General features: G+C 41.3%; 1 protein-coding gene across 2 annotated transcripts in view; it reads left to right on the top strand.

Annotated features, from left to right (window-relative positions):
- The window catches only part of LOC132883408 (hepatocyte growth factor activator), a 73989-nt gene extending 55971 nt beyond the window's left edge, over positions 1-18018 (top strand). For both annotated transcript variants that reach the window (XM_060917016.1, XM_060917019.1), the window contains 5 exons: positions 1234-1468; positions 2337-2476; positions 4387-4527; positions 9710-9852; positions 17714-18018. In XM_060917016.1, the coding sequence (XP_060772999.1) occupies positions 1234-1468; positions 2337-2476; positions 4387-4527; positions 9710-9852; positions 17714-17899 (845 nt within the window). In that variant the 3' untranslated portion in view covers positions 17900-18018. The remainder of the gene's footprint in view (positions 1-1233; positions 1469-2336; positions 2477-4386; positions 4528-9709; positions 9853-17713) is intronic.
- Positions 18019-23419: the final 5401 nt, after the last annotated feature.

Genomic DNA, 23419 nt, shown 5'->3' with positions numbered 1-23419 from the left:
CAGGAATATTTCCAGAGAACATTATCTGTGAACACAATTCACCGTGCCATCCGCTGTTGCCAGCTAAAACTCTACAGTTCAAAGAAGAAGCCGTATCTAAACATGATCCAGAAGCGCAGACGTCTTCTCTGGGCCAAGGCTCATTTAAAATGGACTGTGGCAAAGTGGAAAACTGTTCTGTGGTCAGACGAATTTGAAGTTCTTTATGGAAATCAGGGACGCCGTGTCATTCGGACTAAAGAGGAGAAGGACGACCCAAGTTGTTATCAGCTCTCAGTTCAGAAGCCTGCATCTCTGATGGTATGGCGTTGCATTAGTGCGTGTGGCATGGGCAGCTTACACATCTGGAAAGACACCGTCAATGCTGAAAGGTATATCCAGGGTCTAGAGCAACATATGCTCCCATCCAGACGACGTCTCTTTCAGGGAAAGCCTTGCATTTTCCAACATGACAATGCCAAACCACATACTGCATCAATTACAACATCATGGCTGCGTAGAAGAAGGGTCCGGGTACTGAACTGGCCAGCCTGCAGTCCAGATCTTTCACCCATAGAAAACATTTGGCGCATCATAAAACGGAAGATACGACAAAAAAGACCTAAGACAGTTGAGCAACTAGAATCCTACATTAGACAAGAATGGGTTAACATTCCTATCCCTAAACTTGAGCAACTTGTCTCCTCAGTCCCCAGACGTTTACAGACTGTTGTAAAGAGAAAAGGGGCTGTCTCGCAGTGGTAAACATGGCCTTGTCCCAACTTTTTTGAGATGTGTTGTCATGAAATTTAAAATCACCTAATTTTTCTCTTTAAATGATACATTTTCTCAGTTTAAACATTTGATATGTCATCTATGTTCTATTCTGAATAAAATATGGAATTTTGAAACTTCCACATCATTGCATTCCATTTTTATTTACAATTTGTACTTTGTCCCAACTTTTTAGGAATCGGGGCTGTAGGTTACATATGCTCCCTGACTATTAGGAGTTTGACTGTGTGTACGGTGCCCTGTAATGGACTGGTGTCCGATTCGGGCTGTGTTGTCCCACCCTGTGACCAATGAGTGACAAGGGCTATTTGGGGAAAAAGTTTGGCTTGATATCAGAACACGTTCAAATATAGATTTTTTTTTTTTTTGTCTTTGAATATATAAATATTTTGTGTGCAAAACCATTTATGCTCAAATCATGGCTTTTAAGTAAGAACTGACTCGCCTTTCCCTTTATAGCTTCTCGTAAAGATCCCGTTCCAGCCCCTCTTCCCACTTCCATGCCCGGTCCGAAACACACCTGTGGCAAGAGAAACTCAAAGAGAGTTTCTCACGGAAGAATCCACAGAGGCACTTCGGCGATGCCCGGCTCTCACCCCTGGATGGCGGCGCTGTATATCGGTGATGAGTTCTGTGCTGGCAGCTTGGTCTCATCCTGCTGGGTGATTTCAGCTGCTCACTGCTTCCTCCGCAAGTATGTGTGCGCTTTACAGGGTGCCTTAGCCAATGGAAAAATAATACAGACTATAAGAATTGATGAATTTAATATGGTCAGAAATCAAACATACACCAATAAACGTAATCCAATACTAATCCCATCATCCAAATCCAAAGTATTGTGCATGGTATATTTATTCATAAATCAGCCATAGCAACAAAACTTCCCATTTTTTGGAAATTTCTGGGAATGAAAAACTGATTTTTGCTCTCTGAAAATTGTTTACTTTAAACTTGTGATGTGAGGTTAGCATACTGGGTGGCCTCACAGCAAGAAGGTCCGGGTTTGAGCCCAGCGGCCGACGGGGACCTTTCTGTGTGGAGTTTGCATGTTCTCCCCGGGTTTCCTCCGGGTGCTCCGGTTTCCCCCACAGTCCAAAGACATGCAGGTTAGGTTAACTGGTGACTCTAAATTGACCGTGGGTGTGAGTGTGAATGGTTGTGTGTCTCTATGTGTCAGCCCTGCAATAACCTGGCGACTTGTCCCAGATCAAGCTGGGATAGGCTCCAGCTTGCCTGCGACCCTGCACAGGATAAGCGGTTACGGATAATGGATGGATGGATGGTTAGCATGCTGACAAAGCAAATAAATTGCGCCCCCTGGTGCCTTACAGTTTGTTTAGCTGCTGTTCAACATGGAGTAGCATTAATTTATAAACGATGCTGTGGAAATTCATTTTATCGGCATTTGTTTATTGTGTTACATGGGAGAAATGTGGGAATGTGTACTTTACATTAACTCTCCAATAAATCATATGCTGAATATTTGACTGAGGTTGATAGGTTTTTTTTCTTATGTCTGACCTTTTTCCATCTCTCTCATTCTCTCCTTCTTGATCTCTCAGTCCGTTGCTGTCGGTGGTGCGTGTAGTCCTTGGTCAGCACAGTTTTAATGTCTCGAGCTCCAACACGCAGACATTTGGGATAGAAAAGTATGTTTTCTACAACCAGTATAATCAGTTCAGCCCAACAGTGCATGATATTGGTAAGTGATATTGGTTAAATAGCAAGCACAAAGCTAGGAGTACACAGTAGTAATAACTAATTCATAGGGACTTGGTATGATCAATGCTCCACATAATCTACACAGTGTTATTTAACAAAGAAGAGGTTACAATAATTTATATAGCGACACATTGTGTAAGAAGATGTTTAATTTATGTTCATTTATTGAAGATGTTTCCAGTGTCAGTGCTTTGTAACAATAAGAGCTTAGGGTCATGAAAAAATTAAAGCTGTTGCTTTAAGGTCTGTTACATACCAAAGGCTATAAGAATCACCTCGACACTTGCTTGTGCACATGCACACACATTCCAGATGTTCATGAAAATCACAAAGTGACTATGGTCTCGTAATGGATATACAGTGTCTTGCAAAAGTACTTGAAAAAATTTTTTGAAATTTTTGGCTATCATGGGAAACGCCATGTGTGGTGCAAACCCAACACTTCCCATCACCCTGAGAACACCATTCCTACAGTGAAGCATGGTGGTGGCAGCATCATGCTGTGGGGATATTTTTCATCTGCAGGAACAGGAAAGCTGGTCAGAATTGAAGGGAAGATGGATGGCACTAAATACAAGGACGTTCTGGAGGAAAACCTGTTCGAGTTGGTCAGAGGTTTGAGACTGGGATGAAGGTTCACGTTCCAGCAGGACAATGACCCTAAACATACTGCTAAAGCGACACTGGAGTGGTTTAAAGGGAAATGCTTAAATGTCTTGGAACGGCCTAATCAAAGCCCAGACCTCAATCCAATTGAGAATCTGTGGCATAACTTGAAGATTGCTGTACACCAACGCAACCCATCTAACTTGAAGGAGTTGGAGCAGTTTTGCCTTGAGGAATGGGCAAAAATCCCAGTGGCTAGATGTGCTAAGCTAATAGAGACACACCCCAAGAGACTTGCAGCTGTAATTGCAGCAAAAGATGGCTCTACAAAGTATTGATTTTGGGGGGGGGGAATACCTATGCACACTCCAGATTTCTGTTGTTTTTTTGTTTTTTTTAATCTTAATTTTTGTTTGTGTCACAATAAACAAACAATTTGCATCTTTAAAGTGGTCGGCATGTTGTGTAAATCAAATGGTGCTAACTCCCCCCAAAAAAATCCATTTTAATTCTAGCTTGCAATGCAACAAAACAGGACAAACACCAAGGGGATGAATACTTTTGCAAGACACTGTACTCCTAAATACTACATAGTCCACAATCATCAATAATTACTGTATCGTCAATACGCATCACTCCCTGGACCCTTCTCACTGAATCCTGAATGGGTCAGTTGGCTAGCATTTTCCGCCATTGTGCTTTGTGGTCTGCATTTTTTCCTTTTTATGTTTAAGAGAGAGGAAAAGAGACACTGGGGAAGGAAGAGCTTGTTTATAGCTGCTATAACATAAGTGAGAACAGGAACTAACTTGTTTCCTGAACTTTTCAGGACATTAAATGAAACTATAAATGGACAAAAAGTATGACGCCTTGTTTTGTTTTGTTTTTTAAATCAAATCAAATTTGTAACAGTTGACAATTTCCTGCGGTAAAATGGGAATGAAATACCAGGATGTGATGTGACCACCCACGTTTCATTCCTAACATAATATACTAGTGTACTGTTATCACATGACAAGGAAATCTAACTGTAATGGTCATACAGTTAATGTTATGACATTCAAGCACAGATATACTGTAGATGTTATTTTTGAAATGCTGCAGTTTTTGTAAAAGTGTGTCTGTTGAAGATGACAAGCGCAGGTGAGGTGAAATTATGTAGTATTTTTGTGCTGAATTACACTTTTAAACTACCACCTTACCACTCACATTACCTGAATGATTTTGGACCTTTTTATGAAGGCGATAAATTTAATTACAAAGTGTGTGTTTTCTGGTTTCCAGTCCTTGTGAAGCTGAAGAAGGTCAATGGGCGCTGCGCTCGTAAAAACAAGTTCATTCGGCCGATCTGTCTGCCGGATGAGTCCATGATATTCCCAGATTACATGTGCTGCACCATCACAGGCTGGGGACACATGCAGGAGAGTGAGTGTACACACACTCTTATACTTCTATCTTTGTGGGGACACTCATTGACATAATGCATTCTCTTGCACCTTACCCGAACCTTAACCATCAAAACTAAATCCCGAACGCCAACCCTTATCCTAACCCTAACCCAAACCTCATTCTGACCTTGACCCTAAAACTAAGTCTTAACCCTCAAACAACCGTTTGAAAAAGTGAGGACCAGCCAAAAGGTTCTCACTTTCCGGAAACGTCCTAACACTGCTGGTAAAAAAACAAAACATATTCCGGTCCTCAATATGTAGCAAGTACACACACACACACACACACACACACACACACACACACACACAGCTTTTCTTCCATTTAACCCAACCATACAGTGGGGCAATAAAGTATTTAGTCAGTCACCAATTGTGCAAGTTCTCCCACTTAAAAAGATGAGAGAGGCCTGTAATTTTCATCATAGGTACACTTTAACTATGAGAGACAGAATGAGAACAAAATCCAGAAAATCACATTGTCTGATTTTTAAAGAATTTATTTGCAAATTATGTTGGAAAATAAGTATTTGGTCAATAACAAAAGTTCATCTCAATACTTTGTTATATACCCTTTGTTGGCAATGATAGAGGTCAGATGTTTTCTGTAAGTCTTCACAAGGTTTTCACACACTGTTGCTGGTATTTTGGCCCATTCCTCCATGCAGATCTCCTCTAGAGCAGTGATGTTTTGGGGCTGTCGCTGGGCAACACGGACTTTCAGCTCCCTCCAAAGATTTTCTATGGGGTTGAGATCTGGAGACTGGCTAGGCCACTCCAGGACCTTGAAATGCTTCTTACGAAGCCACTCCTTCGTTGCCCAGGCGGTGTGTTTGGGATCATTGTCATGCTGAAAGACCCAGCCACGTTTCATCTTCAATGCCCTTGCTGATGGAAGGAGGTTTTCACTCAAAATCTCATGATACATGGCCCCATTCATTCTTTCCTTTACACGGATCAGTCGTCCTGGTCCCTTTGCAGAAAAACAGCCCCAAAGCATGATGTTTCCACCCCCATGCTCCACAGTAGGTATGGTGTTCTTTGGATGCAACTCAGCATTCTTTCTCCTCCAAACACGACAAGTTGAGTTTTTACCAAAAAGTTCTATTTTGGTTTCATCTGACCATATGACATTCTCCCAATCCTCTTCTGGATCATCCAAATGCTCTCTAGCAAACTTCAGATGGGCCTGGACATGTACTGGCTTAAGCAGGGGGACACGTCTGGCACTGCAGGATTTGAGTCCCTGGCGGCGTAGTGTGTTACTGATGGTAGCCTTTGTTACTTTGGTCCCAGCTCTCTGCAGGTCATTGACTAGGTCCCCCCGTGTGGTTCTGGGATTTTTGCTCACCGTTCTTGTGATCATTTTGACCCCATGGGGTGAGATCTTGCATGGAGCCCCAGATCGAGGGAGATTATCAGTGGTCTTGTATGTCTTCCATTTTCTAATAATTGCTCCCACAGTTGATTTCTTCACACCAAGCTGCTTACCTATTGCAGATTCAGTCTTCCCAGCCTGGTGCAGGTCTACAATTTTGTTTCTGGTGTCCTTTGACAGCTCTTTGGTCTTGGCCATAGTGGAGTTTGGAGTGTGACTGTTTGAGGTTGTGGACAGGTGTCTTTTATACTGATAACGAGTTCAAACGGGTGCCATTAATACAGGTAACGAGTGGAGGACAGAGGAGCCTCTTAAAGAAGAAGTTACAGGTCTGTGAGAGCCAGAAATCTTGCTTGTTTGTAGGTGACCAAATACTTATTTTACTGAGGAATTTACCAATTAATTCATTAAAAATCCTACAATATGATTTCCTGGATTCTTTCCCCCCATTCTGTCTCTCGTAGTTGAAGTGGACCTATGATGAAAATTACAGGCCTTTCTCATCTTTAAGTGGGAGAACTTGCACAATTGGTGGCTGACTAAATACTTTTTTGCCCCACTGTATGTAACTGCAATGCGATGTTATTAAAGAAGTAATCTCGCTTATCGTCTTGTACATGTAATGTGTGGGTTTCCTACAGACAGGAATTTTGAAAGGCTTTCTTTCAAAGTGCTCCCAAAAAAAAAAAATCTGTTAACTCAAAGCTGACTTATAATGACAGTCAAAGACAGTTGTTTATTAAAGTCCATCAGTAAACATCATGCAATGCATTTTTCTCGAGCGCACTTCAGTTACAGTTGTTGACCTCTTCCTATGGTAAGACAGAAAACTGACATGCATGTCTCTGAAAACCATCACTTTCACTTCACAACTTTATTTAGGTGAACTATGATCAGCGAATTCATGTTCCTCCATTTTGTGAGCCAATAGAAAACAAGATGCTGAGGCTTTGCTCTTTGGTCAGGGTAGAATGTGCTGTTTATCATGTATCACCGTTAGCTTCGAGCCATCCTGTCTACAATATACAGTACGCTCAGGTTTTTACCTCCGCCAAGGAGGTTATGTTTTCGGTAGCATTGGTTTGTTTGTTTGTTGGTTTGTCTGTTAGCAACATTACGGAAAAAGTAATGAACGGATTGCTCTGAAATTTTTCCCAGAGGTGTGACTGGGCACAAGTAACAATCCATTAAATTTTGGCGGTGATCCAGATCACCTTCTGGATCCCGGATTTTTTTCAAGGATTAATTTTTTCCCCATTGAAATGCATGGGTGCGCGATGCAAAAAACAGATTTTTCCTTCTGTAGGTCAAACCGTAAGGTGTAAAGTCATGAAACTTGGTACACTGATAGAGGAGTGGACCCTGATTGATTTCATCAAGTTTCATGTTGGTACGTCTCACGCTGTAGTGCCACCAACTGATCACAGTCTTACATGCGTTCATGCACGTAACTTTTGATCCGTATGTCCGATTTTCATAAGTCTGGTGTCATTGGAATCCTTGGAGCTAGACGATTCCAACACATCCTTTGACGTCATTCTCCGCCTCATTAGATTTCCTGCCATTTTGAATTTTGTCCAAAGTGAAGGTAGAGTGACCCTGGCCGCATATTTTGTCCGATCATCACGAAACTTGGCACACATGATCTCCAGTCCATGCCTAATGAATGACATTCATTTCGCTCTCATACGTCGAAGCGTTCGCCCATGGCAGCCAATCAAAATCGATGGCAGCCAATCAAAATCGATGGCGAAGCCACCAAACAGGAAGTGAGCTCATATCATGGAAACACTTTGACGTATAAAGACCATATTTAGTGGCATGACTTTGGACACCATCCAAACTATCCTCATCAAATATGTTGTCATTTGGCCACTAGAGGGCGTCACAATTAGCAAAAACGTATTTTGGCTCATTTCTCAGAAACACTTTGACGTATCAAGACCATATTTGTTGAGATGACTTTCGGCACCAGTTCATGTACCCTCATCAAATTTGGTGTCATTTGGCCACTAGGGGGCGCCACAATGAGCAAAAACGTGTTTTGGGTCACATCTCTTTACGGATTTAGAATTACATCTACATTTTCATGTTAGTGATGCTCTGGGATGTCCCTGTAAAGAACCTTGCCAGCCTGTCATCTCCATATGAGAATCCGCCTTGTGTCTTGGCCAAACTTTCGTGTGTTGACACAAAACTTGGCATGTGGGCGTGCGGTCGCTTCTCTTGCCGGGTCGCCATGGCGGCGCACCTGAGCAAGCACACTTTCGCATTTTCTCTGGAAATGCATTCTAGTTATTATTATTACCTCCGCCAAGGAGGTTATATTTTCGATAGCGTTGGTTTGTTTGTTTGTTGGTTTGTCTGTTAGCAACATTACGGAAAAAGTAATGAACGGATTGCTCTGAAATTTTTTCCAGAGGCGTGACTGGGCACAAGTTACAATCCGTTAAATTTTGGCGGTGATCCGGATCACCTTCTGGATCCCGGATTTTTTTTTAAAGGATTCTTGGTGGAGGTCTGTGCTCTCCAAGTGCTTTTCTAGTTTGTGATCAATTCTGTTTATTCTCTGTCCCAGCTAAGCCTTTCACGTTAGCAGTGTTGGAGCCGCTAGTATTTGGGAGCTAAGCTAGTCTGTATGATGATGGAAGGAAGTTGTGGTTATGTTATACACTCATGGCCACTTTATTAGGAACACCCATCCACCTGCTGTTGTATGCAGTTCTCTAATCAGCCGATCCCTTGACAGCAGCACGATGCATCAAATCATGCAGATACAAATCAAGAGCTTCTGTTAATGTTCACTTCAAACATCAGAATAGGAAACATTGTGATCTCAAAGTGTGACTTTCACTTGGTGCCAGATGAACTGGTTTGAGTATTTCAGAAACTGCTGATCTCCTGGGGTTTTCACACACAACATTCTCTAGAGTTTACACAGAATGGTGCAAAAAACAAAAAAACACTGAGTGAGCGACAGTTCTGTGGGTGGAAACGCTTTGTTGGTAAGAGAGGTCAGAAGAAAATGGCCAGATTGGTTCGAGCTTTTTTGCCAGGAAGGATATAACACCTCATAGCAACTCTTTACAACCATGGTGAGCAGAAAAGCATCTCAGCATGCAACAGCAGAAGACCACATTGGGTTCCACTCCTGCAGCCAAAAACAGGAATCTTAGAATCAACAACAAGTTCCTATTAAAGTGGCTGGTGAGTGTATGTTACTGAAGGGTCTAATCGTACTTGGATAAAAAACTCTGTTTTGTGTAATGATCAGAAGTCCTTTTATTCCTACTGTATACCTTAAATAGGCAAAGATAAAACATAAAAAACAGTTTTAACAAGACATTTCCTCATGTCTATCTGATCCTAAGTATTTTGTATTAAAGTGTCATGACTGACATTTGTTTAAAATTGCAATGTACAGGAGTAACTATTTTAATATTCTATGGCAAGATTAGATTTCTGGTGTAACTGAGTTTCTAGTGAAAACATGTCGGGTTCTTTTCTCAGTTCAGAAGAAATTCTTGTGCTATTCAGTCATACACTGCAGATGTGGATAGAGATGACAATGAATAATGCTAGTGTATTGTTTTTAAAAATACAGTTTGCAGAAAGTACATTGTCAACACATGAAGCTAAATTAACTTGTAAACACACACGCGCACACATTGTTCTTATGTATAAAACATTTATACCTGCACTACTAAATAGGTTGCTCGACTATTAAATTGTGTGTGTGTGTGTGTGTGTGTGTGTGTGTGTGTGTGTGTGTGTGTGTCAGAGGGAAACTCATATTCGTCGCTGAGAGAAGGAATTGTGAAGCTTATTCCAGATGAGAAGTGTTCCTCTCCTGAAGTGTATGGCTCGGAGGTGAGAAAGGGGATGCTGTGTGCAGGTAGTGAAAACTGCGTGGATGCTTGTCAGGTAAGCAAACTATAATCTTCCAATGCAGTAGCATACTGAAGCTCTGTAGAAAAAGCTAGAGTAAGAGTGTTTAAATAATAATAATTTCAATTCATATAGCGCCTTTCTCACACCCAAGGTTGTTTTACAATTACAAAAAAAAAAAAGTCCCCTAAAAGAGGGTCAGTGTCGGGTGCACGAGAGAGGCAGATGTAAATGCAGAAGTGTTTATTATAATACAGTGCGATCTGTACAGGAAGTGCAGGAAAGCACACACAACAGCAAACAGTCCAAATCGTCAGACAAGGTCATAAACAGGAAAACAGGCAAGAGGTCGATCGAGGCGCGAACGGGATATCGGAGGCAAAACGAGAATGAGAACTACAACCCCGATTCCAAAAAAGTTGGGACAAAGTACAAATTGTAAATATAAATGGAATGCAATGATATGGAAGTTTCAAAATTCCATATTTTATTCAGAATAGAACATAGATGACATATCAAATGTTTAAACTGAGAAAATGTATCATTTAAAGAGAAAAATTAGGTGATTTTAAATTTCATGACAACACATCTCAAAAAAGTTGGGACAAGGCCATGTTTACCACTGTGAGACATCCCCTTTTCTCTTTACAACAGTCTGTAAACGTCTGGGGACTGAGGAGACAAGTTGCTCAAGTTTAGGGATAGGAATGTTAACCCATTCTTGTCTAATGTAGGATTCTAGTTGCTCAACTGTCTTAGGTCTTTTTTGTCGTATCTTCCGTTTTATGATGCGCCAAATGTTTTCTATGGGTGAAAGATCTGGACTGCAGGCTGGCCAGTTCAGTACCCGGACCCTTCGTCTACGCAGCCATGATGCTGTAATTGATGCAGTATGTGGTTTGGCATTGTCATGTTGGAAGATGCAAGGTCTTCCCTGAAAGAGACGTTGTCTGGATGGGAGCATATGTTGCTCTAGAACCTGGATATACCTTTCAGCATTGATGGTGTCTTTCCAGATGTGTAAGCTGCCCATGCCACACGCACTAATGCAACCCCATACCATCAGAGATGCAGGCTTCTGAACTGAGCGCTGATAATAACTTGGGTCGTCCTTCTCCTCTTTAGTCCAAATGACACGGCGTCCCTGATTTCCATAAAGAACTTCAAATTTTGGTTCGTCTGACCACAGAACAGTTTTCCACTTTGCCACAGTCCATTTTAAATGAGCCTTGGCCCAGAGAAGACATCTGCGCTTCTGGATCATGTTTAGATACGGCTTCTTCTTTGAACTATAGAGTTTTAGCTGGAAACAGCGGATGGCACGGTGAATTGTGTTCACAGATTATGTTCTCTGGAAATATTCCTGAGCCCATTTTGTGATTTCCAATACAGAAGCATGCCTGTATGTGATGCAGTGCCGTCTAAGGGCCCGAAGATCACGGGCACCCAGTATGGTTTTCCGGCCTTGACCCTTACGCACAGAGATTCTTCCAGATTCTCTGAATCTTTTGATGATATTATGCACTGTAGATGATGATATGTTCAAACTCTTTGCAATTTTACACTGTCGAACTCCTTTCTGATATTGCTCCACTATTTGTCGGCGCAGAATTAGGGGGATTGGTGATCCTCTTCCCATCTTTACTTCTGAGAGCCGCTGCCACTCCAAGATGCTCTTTTTATACCCAGGCATGTTAATGACCTATTGCCAATTGACTTAATGAGTTGCAATTTGGTTCTCCAGCTATTCCTTTTTTGTACCTTTTAACTTTTCCAGTCTCTTATTGCCCCTGTCCCAACTTTTTTGAGATGTGTTGCTGTCATGAAATTTCAAATGAGCCAATATTTGGCATGAAATTTCAAAATGCCTTACTTTCGGCATTTGATATGTTGTCTATGTTCTATTGTGAATACAATATCAGTTTTTGAAATTTGTAAATTATTGTAAATTATTGTGAAGTGGGAGGTCCCGGAACGCAGGAGGTGGGTGGGTCCGGCGACTCAAAAAAAAAAAAAAGGCGGGTGGCGGTTTACTATAACTTTACGCACACACGCCTATTGCATGACATGTATTGCAACAGCACCAGTTATCAAATCCTGGACAACAATGGACAACGCTCATTATGTTCTCCAAACAGATACTCAAGTTCACTCTCGCTCTCCACACATACAGTACGTTAAGGCAGGAGTTGAGAACCTTTTTGGCTGAGAGAGCCATGAAAGCCACATATTTTCAAATACATTTTCGTGAGTGCCATATATATTAAATTATATATTAAATTTATCTTCTAAAATAACAGACTGTACTCATATCACAACCGGTTTATTTTACCATTGGAGATCAGATCACACAAGACATGAGTTAAATGACTCATTTTAAGGATTTAAGTAGGGTATTTAAAAGCATAGCCTAGGATTTCAAGCATATTTCAAGTATAAAAGCAGTGCCAGCAAACATAAGTGCAATCAATTCAAGTAATAGTTAAGAAATAAAGGGTTTACAAAACAAGTTGGAGACTGGTGCACTTGCAGCTGGTGCAGTGTCACTGTGTCCAATGTCGTCCATTTTAGGTCGTTTAGGATCCAGCTGTCCTGGGACTTTGAAAAATTTTAGTAAGCTTTCTTGTTTTTTGTTTTTTTGCCATTTTTTCCACAGCGCAAGCTAACGGCTACAAAAAACCCGATGTTCTGTTGAGCGGAAGTATACACACACACACCCTCTTCTGCATAGATTTTGTGGATGTCATAGGAGAGAAATCAACAACAGTTATCAAAATCAAAACCGAACACTAAACAAATTTTATTTACTTATTTATTTAATTTATTGTTTGATTTTTTTCCCCTTTGTGATGGTCACGGAGGTGATCTGATCCATTTAATAGCTGCCGGAACACCGAATGAAATGAAAATAGCTGCCGGATCCAACGACGGAAGTTCTGGATCTTGTTCCGTCTTGTTCCGGCTCAAATTAAGCCCTGGGAATCGGGGTTGTAGAACCAGGAACAGGAGTCGAGAAACCAGGAAAATCAGAAATACGGGAAACAAGGCTCGGTAATGCGCACGGAACGTGACGTAATACTTCGCATCGCATGACCATCAGCGCAGTCCTTAAATAGCCCAACATAGTTCACTGATTGAAAACAGGTGTGCCTTGTTTACGGCGCGTGTGCTGTAGCTCACTCGGCGCGCACGCAGCCCAAGGTGCGCCTTCAGGTGCACACGCCAAGGCACGCAGGACTGACAGTCAGGATGTAATTTCAATGGTGTAGCTACCCACAGTCCCACCAAAAGATGCACAAAGATAAATCCCACACCGCCGCGATGCCACCGAGCAACATCGCTCGGAACACCGTACCAAGCACAGAAGCACTGCCACACAGAGCGCTGGACAACACCGATGTTAAAAAGAGCAACGATCTCACTGCAGTCCATAGCAAGGAGCACAGGCATCAGCCATGGCGGACCAAGGCCTGAAGGAAACCAACACCCAAAATTGGGTCCGGAGCTACACCATAAACGGCGGACAAAACACTCAAACAAAAAACATTCAAACAAAGAGCAAACATCAGACTACACAAAAAGAAAAACAAAGGGGGGTAAAAAAGAAAACTAAAAAGCTCCACTGAGAAGCGGCAGCTAAAATGTGCACCGCGTATTCTCAACCGGAAACGGAAACATGAAAACAGAAAGGGGAACTTTAAACAAATGTATGGAAAAATAAGCTGGCCTCTGCCTGGGCCTGGGATTTCAGCTGATAAACGCTGGTACAATATTAACAGTTGCATAACGTTTAGCTACACTTTAACGATTGCTTTGGTAAAACTGACCCAGTTTAAGTCGTTCCAAAAGCCCTGCAGTGAACGTACAATCACTGGCCATTTTAATAGGAACACCTACACCCTGGTTATTCATGCAATTATCCAGTCAGCTGGTTATGTGGAAGCGTAGCAATGCAGATACAGGTCAAGAGCTTAAATTAATGTTCATATGTGACATCAGAATGGGGATGGAGTGGGAATTCAAAGATGGGTTTTACCCATGGCATCATTATACAATCGGTGCCAGATGTCGGTTTGTGGATTTCAGAAACTGTTTATCTCTTGTGATTTTTGCACACAATACTCTTGATAGTTTATACAGAATCAGTGTGGAAAAAAAAGTATCCTGTGAGCAGCAGTTTTGCAGGTGGAGATGCTTTTTGAGGCGAGAGTTCTGAATAGAATGGCCAGACTGGTCTAAGTAGAGAGGAAGTCTGTAGTAACTCAAATAAGCACACTTTACTACTGTTGTGAACAGAAGTGCAGCTCAGAATGCAGTCACACCAAAGCTGAACAGTTGAAGATTGGAAGAAACGTTACGTAGAAAAACTCTAGACCAATGTTTAGAGGATTAATAGTCAGTATTTTATCAAAACATTAAAGAAGTGAACAAAATCTCGATCTCCAAGCCAGAAATTGAAGAAGACAGTGTGGGACAGATTAGAATGGGTTTGTCTGGATATATATATATATATATATATATATATGTGTGTGTGTGTGTGTGTATATATGTGTGTGTGTGTGTGTGTGTGTATTCAGGGTTAGTCAAAATTACCACTTATTATTCTTATTTTTCTCATCTCATTATCTGTAGCCGCTTTATCCTGTCCTACAGGGTCGCAGGCAAGCTGGAGCCTATCCCAGTTGACTACGGGCGAAAGGCGGGGTACACCCTGGACAAGTCGCCAGGTCATCACAGGGCTGACACATAGACACAGACAACCATTCACACTCACATTCACACCTACGCTCAATTTAGAGTCACCAGTTAACCTAACCTGCATGTCTTTGGACTGTGGGGGAAACCGGAGCACCCGGAGGAAACCCATGCGGACACGGGGAGAACATGCAAACTCCGCACAGAAAGGCCCTCGCCGGCCACGGGGCTCGAACCCGGACCTTCTTGCTGTGAGGCGACAGCGCTAACCACTACACCACCGTGCCACCCATTCTTATTTTTGTTATTCTTTAAATGGTACTGCTATTCGCTGGTTTTGTGTGTTGAACACGATGGTGAACAGGTTGAGACTGTCCTGTAAATCATCTTGCGCATATGATGTATGTTTTGTGAATAAATGGTTTCGACCATTTAAGTGTTAACATAATTTTGACTAACCCTGTGTGTGGTGTGTGTAGACAGACAGACAGACATTGTTTGTTAGACTGACTGATTTTGTTTTCTCTTTACTGCCTCGCTAACTTTCTTGGAGGTTATTTTTCCACCTCTGTTTGTTTGTTTCTCCGTTCTTAACATAAGGCCAAAAAAAAAAAAAAGTGTTTTTCTGGTAACATGAAATACTAAAATAAGGTCGGTAGGTAGGAAAAAGTTTTTTTTTTCTTAATTTTTTTTTTATTTTGTTCGAAAAAATTAACACAAGTAAACATCTTACAAAATAGTATTTTGGCACAGAATCCTTTATACCACACATCATAATAAAATAAAAGTGTTTTAAATCTTTAAACGAATAAAAAAAATATCGCGAGAGTTTGAGTTATGATCTACGGAAGCGATATTTCATGATATTTTCATGTAATAACGTGAAAACACCTAGAAATAACGTGAAAATAACGTCCTAGGCTAGGCTACTTCCATTAAAAGCAGACGGCCTAGCCTAGCCTACTGTAGAACTTGGGTCGAGCAAAAACACCGAACACAAACATGGCTGAATCCTGAATGACTCCTATTTGTATAAATAGGGGACTACATAGGCGGTAAAATGTAGTGTTTTTCCCTGCCATGGAAGTGCACTTGTATACTGAACAGGAAGCAATTTGCATTACAGCCTTGAATGAGGATTCAAAATGGCGGCTCGGCTCAGTTTTCCCTTCCTCCTTCAGTATACAAGTGCGCTTCCATGTTTATGGAGGAGGGCTGATAGAAGTGGCGAAACATTTTACTTTTTATCGTTTCTTTCACAACTTGAATGCGTTGAAACAAAAAATTATGACAAACTAACGCCACTTACACTAAAAGATCGAGGGAAATTTCTAATAAAAACTTTACGGTCGGCAATTTCAACGCGGAAATTCTCGATCGGTCAGGTTACCGGAAACACACTATTTTTTTATTTGGCCTAACTCAAAAAATAGTGAACAAATTTTGATGAAAGTTGGAGGAAAGGTGGGCCATGGGCCAAGGAACAATTGATTAGATTTTGATGCAAATCCATGTATGTATGTAAACATAGCAGGCTTGTAGTACTCAAGTCTGACTCATGCCCTAATTTTAAGAACTTGTGACTCGACTTGGACTTGAGCACTGATGACTTGGACTCTGACTCGTGCCTTAACTGCATTAGGACTCGTAAATTGGAGACAAGGACTCTGATTTTTTCTTAATTTTTTTTTGTAACATGCCATAATAATTTGGCATCAGATATTTATATCTACATTCATTTTTATACTAATTTCGCACAAGAGTGTCACACCTATGCGCCTTGGCTCGTGCATCAGATAGATTCTTGGGCGCACTCCGGACAGCGCACACGCCATAAATGGCTTGCATCTGCACAGGATTAAGGCGCAATCAGTGCGCCAATATAAAAATTGTGAAAACGTACTCACTTTGCAAAGTATTGTGTTGTGTTGCTGACACATTACCGAGCCTTATTTCTTTGGTTGGTTTGCTGATCCCTGATTTCCTGTTTCTTCTCTTTGATTCTGCCGAGTCTGCGATAGCCTGTTTGTGCCTCGCTCAACCTATTGCCTGTTTCACCGTTTTATGATTTTGACTGCCGTTCTGGATTGTTTACCTGTCCTCACTTGTATTAATAAACACACCTTCTGCACTTACATCCGTCTCCCAACCATCTCTGACAGAATACTTCACACTCCCTGATAAAGAGAACGCACCTTCACCTGTTCATACGTCATGTTCAGGAACAAACTAATGTTAATGGCGCTAAAACAGCCACCGTCAAATGACTCGGACTTAACTCGGACTTGAACACTGGGGACTCGAGACTGGACTCAGACTCGAGGTTTAGTGACTCGACTACAACACTGAAACATAGTAAACATCTGGATATTTTAATGTGTGGCTTGGCAAAGGTATACACTCTACCGAGTGTCTTTCTAGTTATTAATATCATTTTGATATAATTTTGCTTGTTTTGCTATTAATATTTTATATTCAGTTTACAGTACCATTCAAAAGTTTGCACACCTCTACTCATGCACTAGTTTTTCTGCACAGTATTTTGACGATTTTTTACATAGTACAACAATACTAAAGTCATCAAAACAATGAAATAACATATGGAACATATATGGAATCATATGGTAAGCAAAAAAAGTTTAAAAAAACCCAAAGTGTTTGATATATTAGATTCTTCAAAGTAGCCAGCGTTTACCTTGATGACGCTTTGCACACTTGGCATTATCTTAACCAGCTTCGTGAGGTAGTCACCTGGGATGCTTTTCTATTAACAAGTGTGCCTCGTCAAAAGTTAATTAGTGGATTAATTTCTTGCCTTCTTAATGCCTTTGAGATCAAACAATAAATAGTAAATAATAAAAATACAGTAAACAGCCCTATTCCACACCACAACTGTAGTAATCCATATTATTTCAAGAACCGCTCAACTAAGTAAAGAGAAACAACATCCACCATTACTTTAAGACATGAAGTGACTTAATTAATAAAAATAAAGAAAAATATTGAATTATAATTTGTGTCCAAACCTTTAACTGGTACTGTATGTAAACAAGATGTAATAATATTAAAGTCTTTTTTAATTTCATCAGGTATTTATTTTGTAATTTCATTATCTGTACCAGTGTAGCATGTTAAAGGTATAACAAATTAAAATTTCACTTTTCCCATAAATTCAAACAAGTGTTTGTGTGTGTGTGTTTAGGGAGACTCCGGCGGGCCTCTGGCATGTGTGTGTAACGATGTGAGTTTTCTCTATGGCATCATTAGTTGGGGTGATGGTTGTGGACGAACAGGGAAACCAGGTGTCTACACCAAAGTCATCAATTACATCACATGGATCAATGACATCATCCGGCGCAAAAAACCCTCCCGGAGAAAAGGACTTTAGCGTGTGTATTAGCATACAACTGGCATGTTTTTTTTATTTTTTTAAATGAACTGTGAATGAATACTACCTTTTATAATCTAATAAATTATAATGAAACTATGACGTGTTATATCCTTATGTCACTTGAATAAACAAAGTCATTTTGACTATAAACTTGAATATCACCGACTGGCTGTGTTATTTTTGGGAGCACAGGCTCAGCACATCAAGGGTGAGGTCCAGCTGAGCTTGTCTGCTTCTGTCAGCTGTGTGATGCTTTGTGTGTTGTGCTTTTGTTTGTCTTTTTTAATGGAGGCATTTGAACTTTGACCCTATTAATGGGTTAAATTCCAGCTTCTGGCAAGACAACTGTTTAAACATGGATGTGGAGGTATGGAAAAAGGAAAACATTTGACAGTAAGAAAAATAGACGATGATGGAAGAACCCTTCTGCAGTTCTTCAGTGTGCTGTGTAAGGACATTCTATAGAGTGCCCCGGCAGGTAAATGATCACATGATCTCCTGATGTGATCCAAGGCATATCTACAAGTATGGGGGGTTTTTTAAAGATTTTTTTCACCTTTATTGGATAGGACAGGAAATGAGTGGGAGAGAGAGACAGGGAGGGATCAGGAAATGACCTCGGGTCAGAATCGAACCCAGGTCCCCGGATTTATGGTATGGCGCCTGAGCCACGACGCCCCCTGCAATTATGTTTTAGGGTTGTGTCTCTTTAATCTTCACTAAAGCATTATGGTCAGTCAAAAATATTTGGTCCATTGGATTCCTCTGATGTTACTCAAATAAGGTCACTTGAGGGCATAAGTGGCATTACATATGGCAGAGGATAGCCTTTTACTGTATTATGTACATTCTATGGCCAAACGTTTGTGGTACCAGACCATCACATCCATAGGTGCTTGTTGAATATCCTCTTGCAGATTTATGCCTCCCTTTGCTGTCATAAAAATCTCCACTCTTCTGGGAAGATTTTCCACTAGATTTTAGAGTGTGATTTCAGGCGCAAGAGCATTAGGGAGGCCCGACACGTACAGTGTTATTTTTGTGCAACAATTCAGTATGCAAAGTAGATATTTTGAGCAAACCAAAGTATTTTTTGCACTGATAATACTTGGGTCAACTTCACTGCCAGTATTTTGGCAAAGTTAAAAATCAGCTGCAGGTCGGCACACAGCGGTGTTCACTACTTATAATCCTGTGCTTACTGTCTGCATCGAGTTTCACATGTTTTTTCCTGTGGTCCCCTGGGTTCTCCGGTTTCCTCCTTCCTTCCAAAAGCACACCAGTTAGTGGATTGGCTACTCGAGATTAACATAAATTTGTGTCTGCATGGTGCCCTGCAATGGACTGGGCACTGACGCTAAGCTATGATTTCACCCTGGACTATCCATATATTTGTCAGACATCATTAGGCCGAATGTTGTTTAAGACAAAAATAATTTCTAATAAAGATTCACAGGGAAAAGAAAAAACAAAACAATAACAGCAGCCATTACGCTATGTGTTGCACAATATCTAAGTCCTTCAAGATGTTAAATATGGACTAAGTGCCCACATATGATTTTTGTGCACAGGACCTTTAAAAAACAAACAAACAAACAAAAAAATTCCTCCATATCACCTGTATGGAAGCCCATTTACACCAAATGAAAAAAGTCACATAGTATTTCATAATAATGAGAATATACAGTGTCTTGCAAAAGTATTCATCCCACTTGCTGTTTGTCCTGTTTTGTTGCTTTACAAGCTGGAATTAAAATGGATTTTTGGAGGGTTAGCACCATTTGATTTACACAACATGCCGACCACTTTAAAGGTGCAAATTGTTGTTTTATTGTGACACAAACAATAATTAAGATGAAAAAACAAATCTGGAGTGTGCATAAGTATCCACCCCCTTTCGTATGAAACCCCTAAATAAGAGCTGGTCCAACCAATTCACTTCATCAGTCACATAATTAGTTGATTAAGATCCACCTGTGTGCAATCAAAGTGTCACATGGTATCTCTATAACTCAACCTGTTCTGGAAGGACCCTGACTCTGCAGCACTACTAAACAAGCAACATGAAAACCAAGGAGCCTCCAAACAGGTCAGAGACAAAGTTATGAAGAAATGTAAATCAGGATTGGGTTATAAAAAAACATCCCAAACTTTGAATATCCCAGGGAGCATCATTAAATCCATTATAGCAACATGGAAAGAATATGTCACCACTACAAACATGACAAGAGAAGGCCGCCCACCAAAACTCACAGACCGGGCAAGGAGGGCATTAATCAAAGATGCAACAAAGACACCAAAGATAACAATGAAGGATCTGCAAAGATCCACAGCGGAGATGGAAGTATCTGTCCATAGGACCACTTTAAGCCGTACACTCCACAGAGCGGGGCTTTATGGAAGAGTGGCCAGAAAAAAAATAATTGCTTTAGAAAACATGTTTGGAGTTTGCCCAGCAGCATGTGGCAGACTCCCCAAACGCATGGAAGAAGGTTCTCTTGTCAAATGAGATTAAAATTGATCTTTTTGGCCATCATGGGAAACACCATGTGTGGTACAAGCCAAACACCCTGAGAACACCATTCCTACAGTGAAGCATGGTGGTGGCAGCATCATGCTGTGGGATATTTTTCACCTGCAGGAACAGGAAAGCTGGTCAGGATTGAAGGAAAGATGGATGGCACTAAATACAGGGCAATTCTGGAGGAAAACCTGTTTGAGTCAGCCAGAGGTTTGAGACTGGGACGAAGGTTCACGTTCCAGCAGGACAATGACCCTAAACATACTGCTAAAGCTACACTGGAGCAGTTTAAAGGGAAACATTTAAATATCTTGGAATGGCCTCATCAAAGCCCAGACCTCAATCCAATTGAGAATCTGTGGCATAACTTGAAGATTCCTGTACACCAACACAACCCATCTAACTTGAAGGAGTTGGAGCAGTTTTGCCTTGAGGAATGGGCAAAAATCCCAGTGGCTAGATGTGCTAAGCTAATAGAGACATACCCCAAGAGACTTGCAGCTGTAATTGCAGCAAAAGGTGGCTTGACAAAGTATTGCCTTTTTTTTGGGGGGGGGGGGGGGGGTTGAATACCTATGCACACTCCAGATTTCTGGGTTTTTTTTTTCATCTTAATTTTTGTTTGTGTCACAATAAACAAACAATTTTCACCTATAAAGTGGCAGGCATGTTGTGTAAATCATTTAAATGTCTTGAAATGGCCTAATCAAAGGCCAGATCTCAATCCAGTTGAGAATCTGTTGAGAATCTTTTTGACTAACCAGACTGCATAGCTACATTTGCAACATTATCGCTAGCTCTAAAAGCACAGACAACTTCATTGCAAGCTTTCTCTTGGAATAAAACGTTTATATATCTCAATATGCTTCCGCAGATTGGACGTCGAGTTTTTGTAGGCTGTGATGTGGTTCGTTTTTGACAAACAAAGCAAACATTTAAAACAACATGTATCTTTAATCCTTTCAGAAAACTGAAACATGGGTTCTATGTATGGCTGTGGGTGTGTACATTCTCCAGAAGAGCCGCCTCCTTTCGTTCTGCCATCAACTGATTGTGTTCAAATAATGCTGTTGAGAAATCATTGAGCTTGATTTTATCCAGTCTATGAACGTGACCTGACCTTAGTGATAGACTGTCTCAGTGTCACCTGTGAAAAAACCAGTCATGTTTTAGAAAAAAAAAAAAACATCCATTTTCAAATCCATTTCATAGTATCAAGTAACGAGGACCTTGATAGAAATGTAGTGCAGTAAAAAGTACGATATTTGACTTTCAAATGTAGTGAAGTTAAAGTCATAAGTTTCCAAAAAAAATACTCAAGTAAAGTACAGATACTTAAAAAGTGTACTTAAGTACAGTACTCAAGTAAATGTACTTTGTTACTGTCCACCTCTGATTATTATGAGATAGCAAGTCACAATTATGAGACACCTACTAAGCGATTATTATGAGATAAAAAGTCAAAATTATGGTGGTACGATGGTGTAGTGATGAGCACTGTTGCATGTTCAGTTTCCCCCACAGTCCAAAGACATGCAGGTTAGGCTAATTGATGGCTCTAAATTGACCATAGGTGTGAATGTGAGTGTGAATGGTTGTTTGTCTCTATGTGTCAGCCCTGCGATGATCTGGCGACTTGTCCAGGGTGTACCCCGCCTCTCGCCCATAGTCAGCTGGGATAGGCCCCAGCTTGCCTGCGACCCTGTACAGGATAAGTGGTTACGGATAATGGATGGATGGATGGAAGTCATAATTATGAGATAAAAAGTCATAATTATGGTGGCACGGTGGTGTAGTGGTTAGCACTGTCGCCTCACAGCAAGCAGGTTCTGGGTTTGACCTCAGCGGCTGACGGGGGCCTTTCTGTGTGGAGTTTGCATGTTCTCCCCGTGTCTGTGTGGGTTTCCTCCTGGTGCTCTGGTTTCCCCCACAGTCCAAAGACATGCAGGTTAGGCTAATTGGTGGCTCTAAATTGACCGTAGGTGTGAATGTGAGTGTGAATGGTTGTTTGTCTCTGTGTGTCGGCCCTGCGATGACCTGGTGACTTGTTTAGGGTGTACCCCGCCTCTCGCCCATAGTCAGCTGGGATAGGCTCCAGCTTGCCTGTGACCCTGTAGAACAGGATAAGCAGCTACAGATAATGGATGGATGGAAATCATAATTATGAGATACCTATTAAGCAATTATTATGAGATAAAAAGTCATAATTATGGCAACATGATGGTGTAGTGGTTAGCACTGTCGCCTCACAACAAGAAGGTTCTGGGTTTGAGCCCGGTGGCTGATGAGGGCCTTTCTGTGTGGAGTTTGCATGTTGTCCCCGTGTCTGCATGGGTTTCTTCCGGGTGCTCCAGTTTCCCCAACAATCTAAAGACATGTGGTTAGGTTAATATAAAATCTGTCCCTCTGAGTTACATGTCAACCCTGGGATCGAGATGCTGACCTCTTCTGCTCCTCAGACCTGCCTGATCCATCCTGGTGCCCTGTGTCTGGTTGGAGTCTCATCGCATCGCTCCTGTGGAGGACGGCCCCATGTGGACAGTTGAAAGTCACACCTGGAGGACGCTCTGGACACTTACAGTAATGCTTTTATGGCTGAGGACTACAGTTGACTTGCTAACTTTAGGACTGCAGTTGTCATGAACAGTTTTGCAATTAAGCTAGTATCTCACTGGGCTGCGACAGCTTGCAACAAATTGCGAACGTCATTCGCGAGAGAGCTTCAAAAGTGTCTTGAAACATTCGCGGGGCTTCTCAATTTCCTTGCATGAGTCGCAAAGTGTCACTCCTTCGTCGCTGAAATTTTGAACATGTTCAAAAAATTCATTCGACAGAATTTCTCTGAAAATAGCCGCAAATGCGTCACTGGTATCACAAAGCCGTCGCGAACCCTTCTCAAGTCAGTTTCCGTGAGGCTTCCTCTACTTCCCTACCTGGTGAGGGAAAGCTGGGCTGCGACAGCCTGCGACTAGTTGGAGACACGACAATTGCAGTAA

The sequence above is a fragment of the Neoarius graeffei genome, chromosome 3 (genome assembly GCF_027579695.1).
Source record: "Neoarius graeffei isolate fNeoGra1 chromosome 3, fNeoGra1.pri, whole genome shotgun sequence".
NCBI classification, from domain to species: Eukaryota; Metazoa; Chordata; class Actinopteri; order Siluriformes; family Ariidae; genus Neoarius; species Neoarius graeffei.
This window is presented reverse-complemented; position numbering and strand designations above follow the sequence as displayed.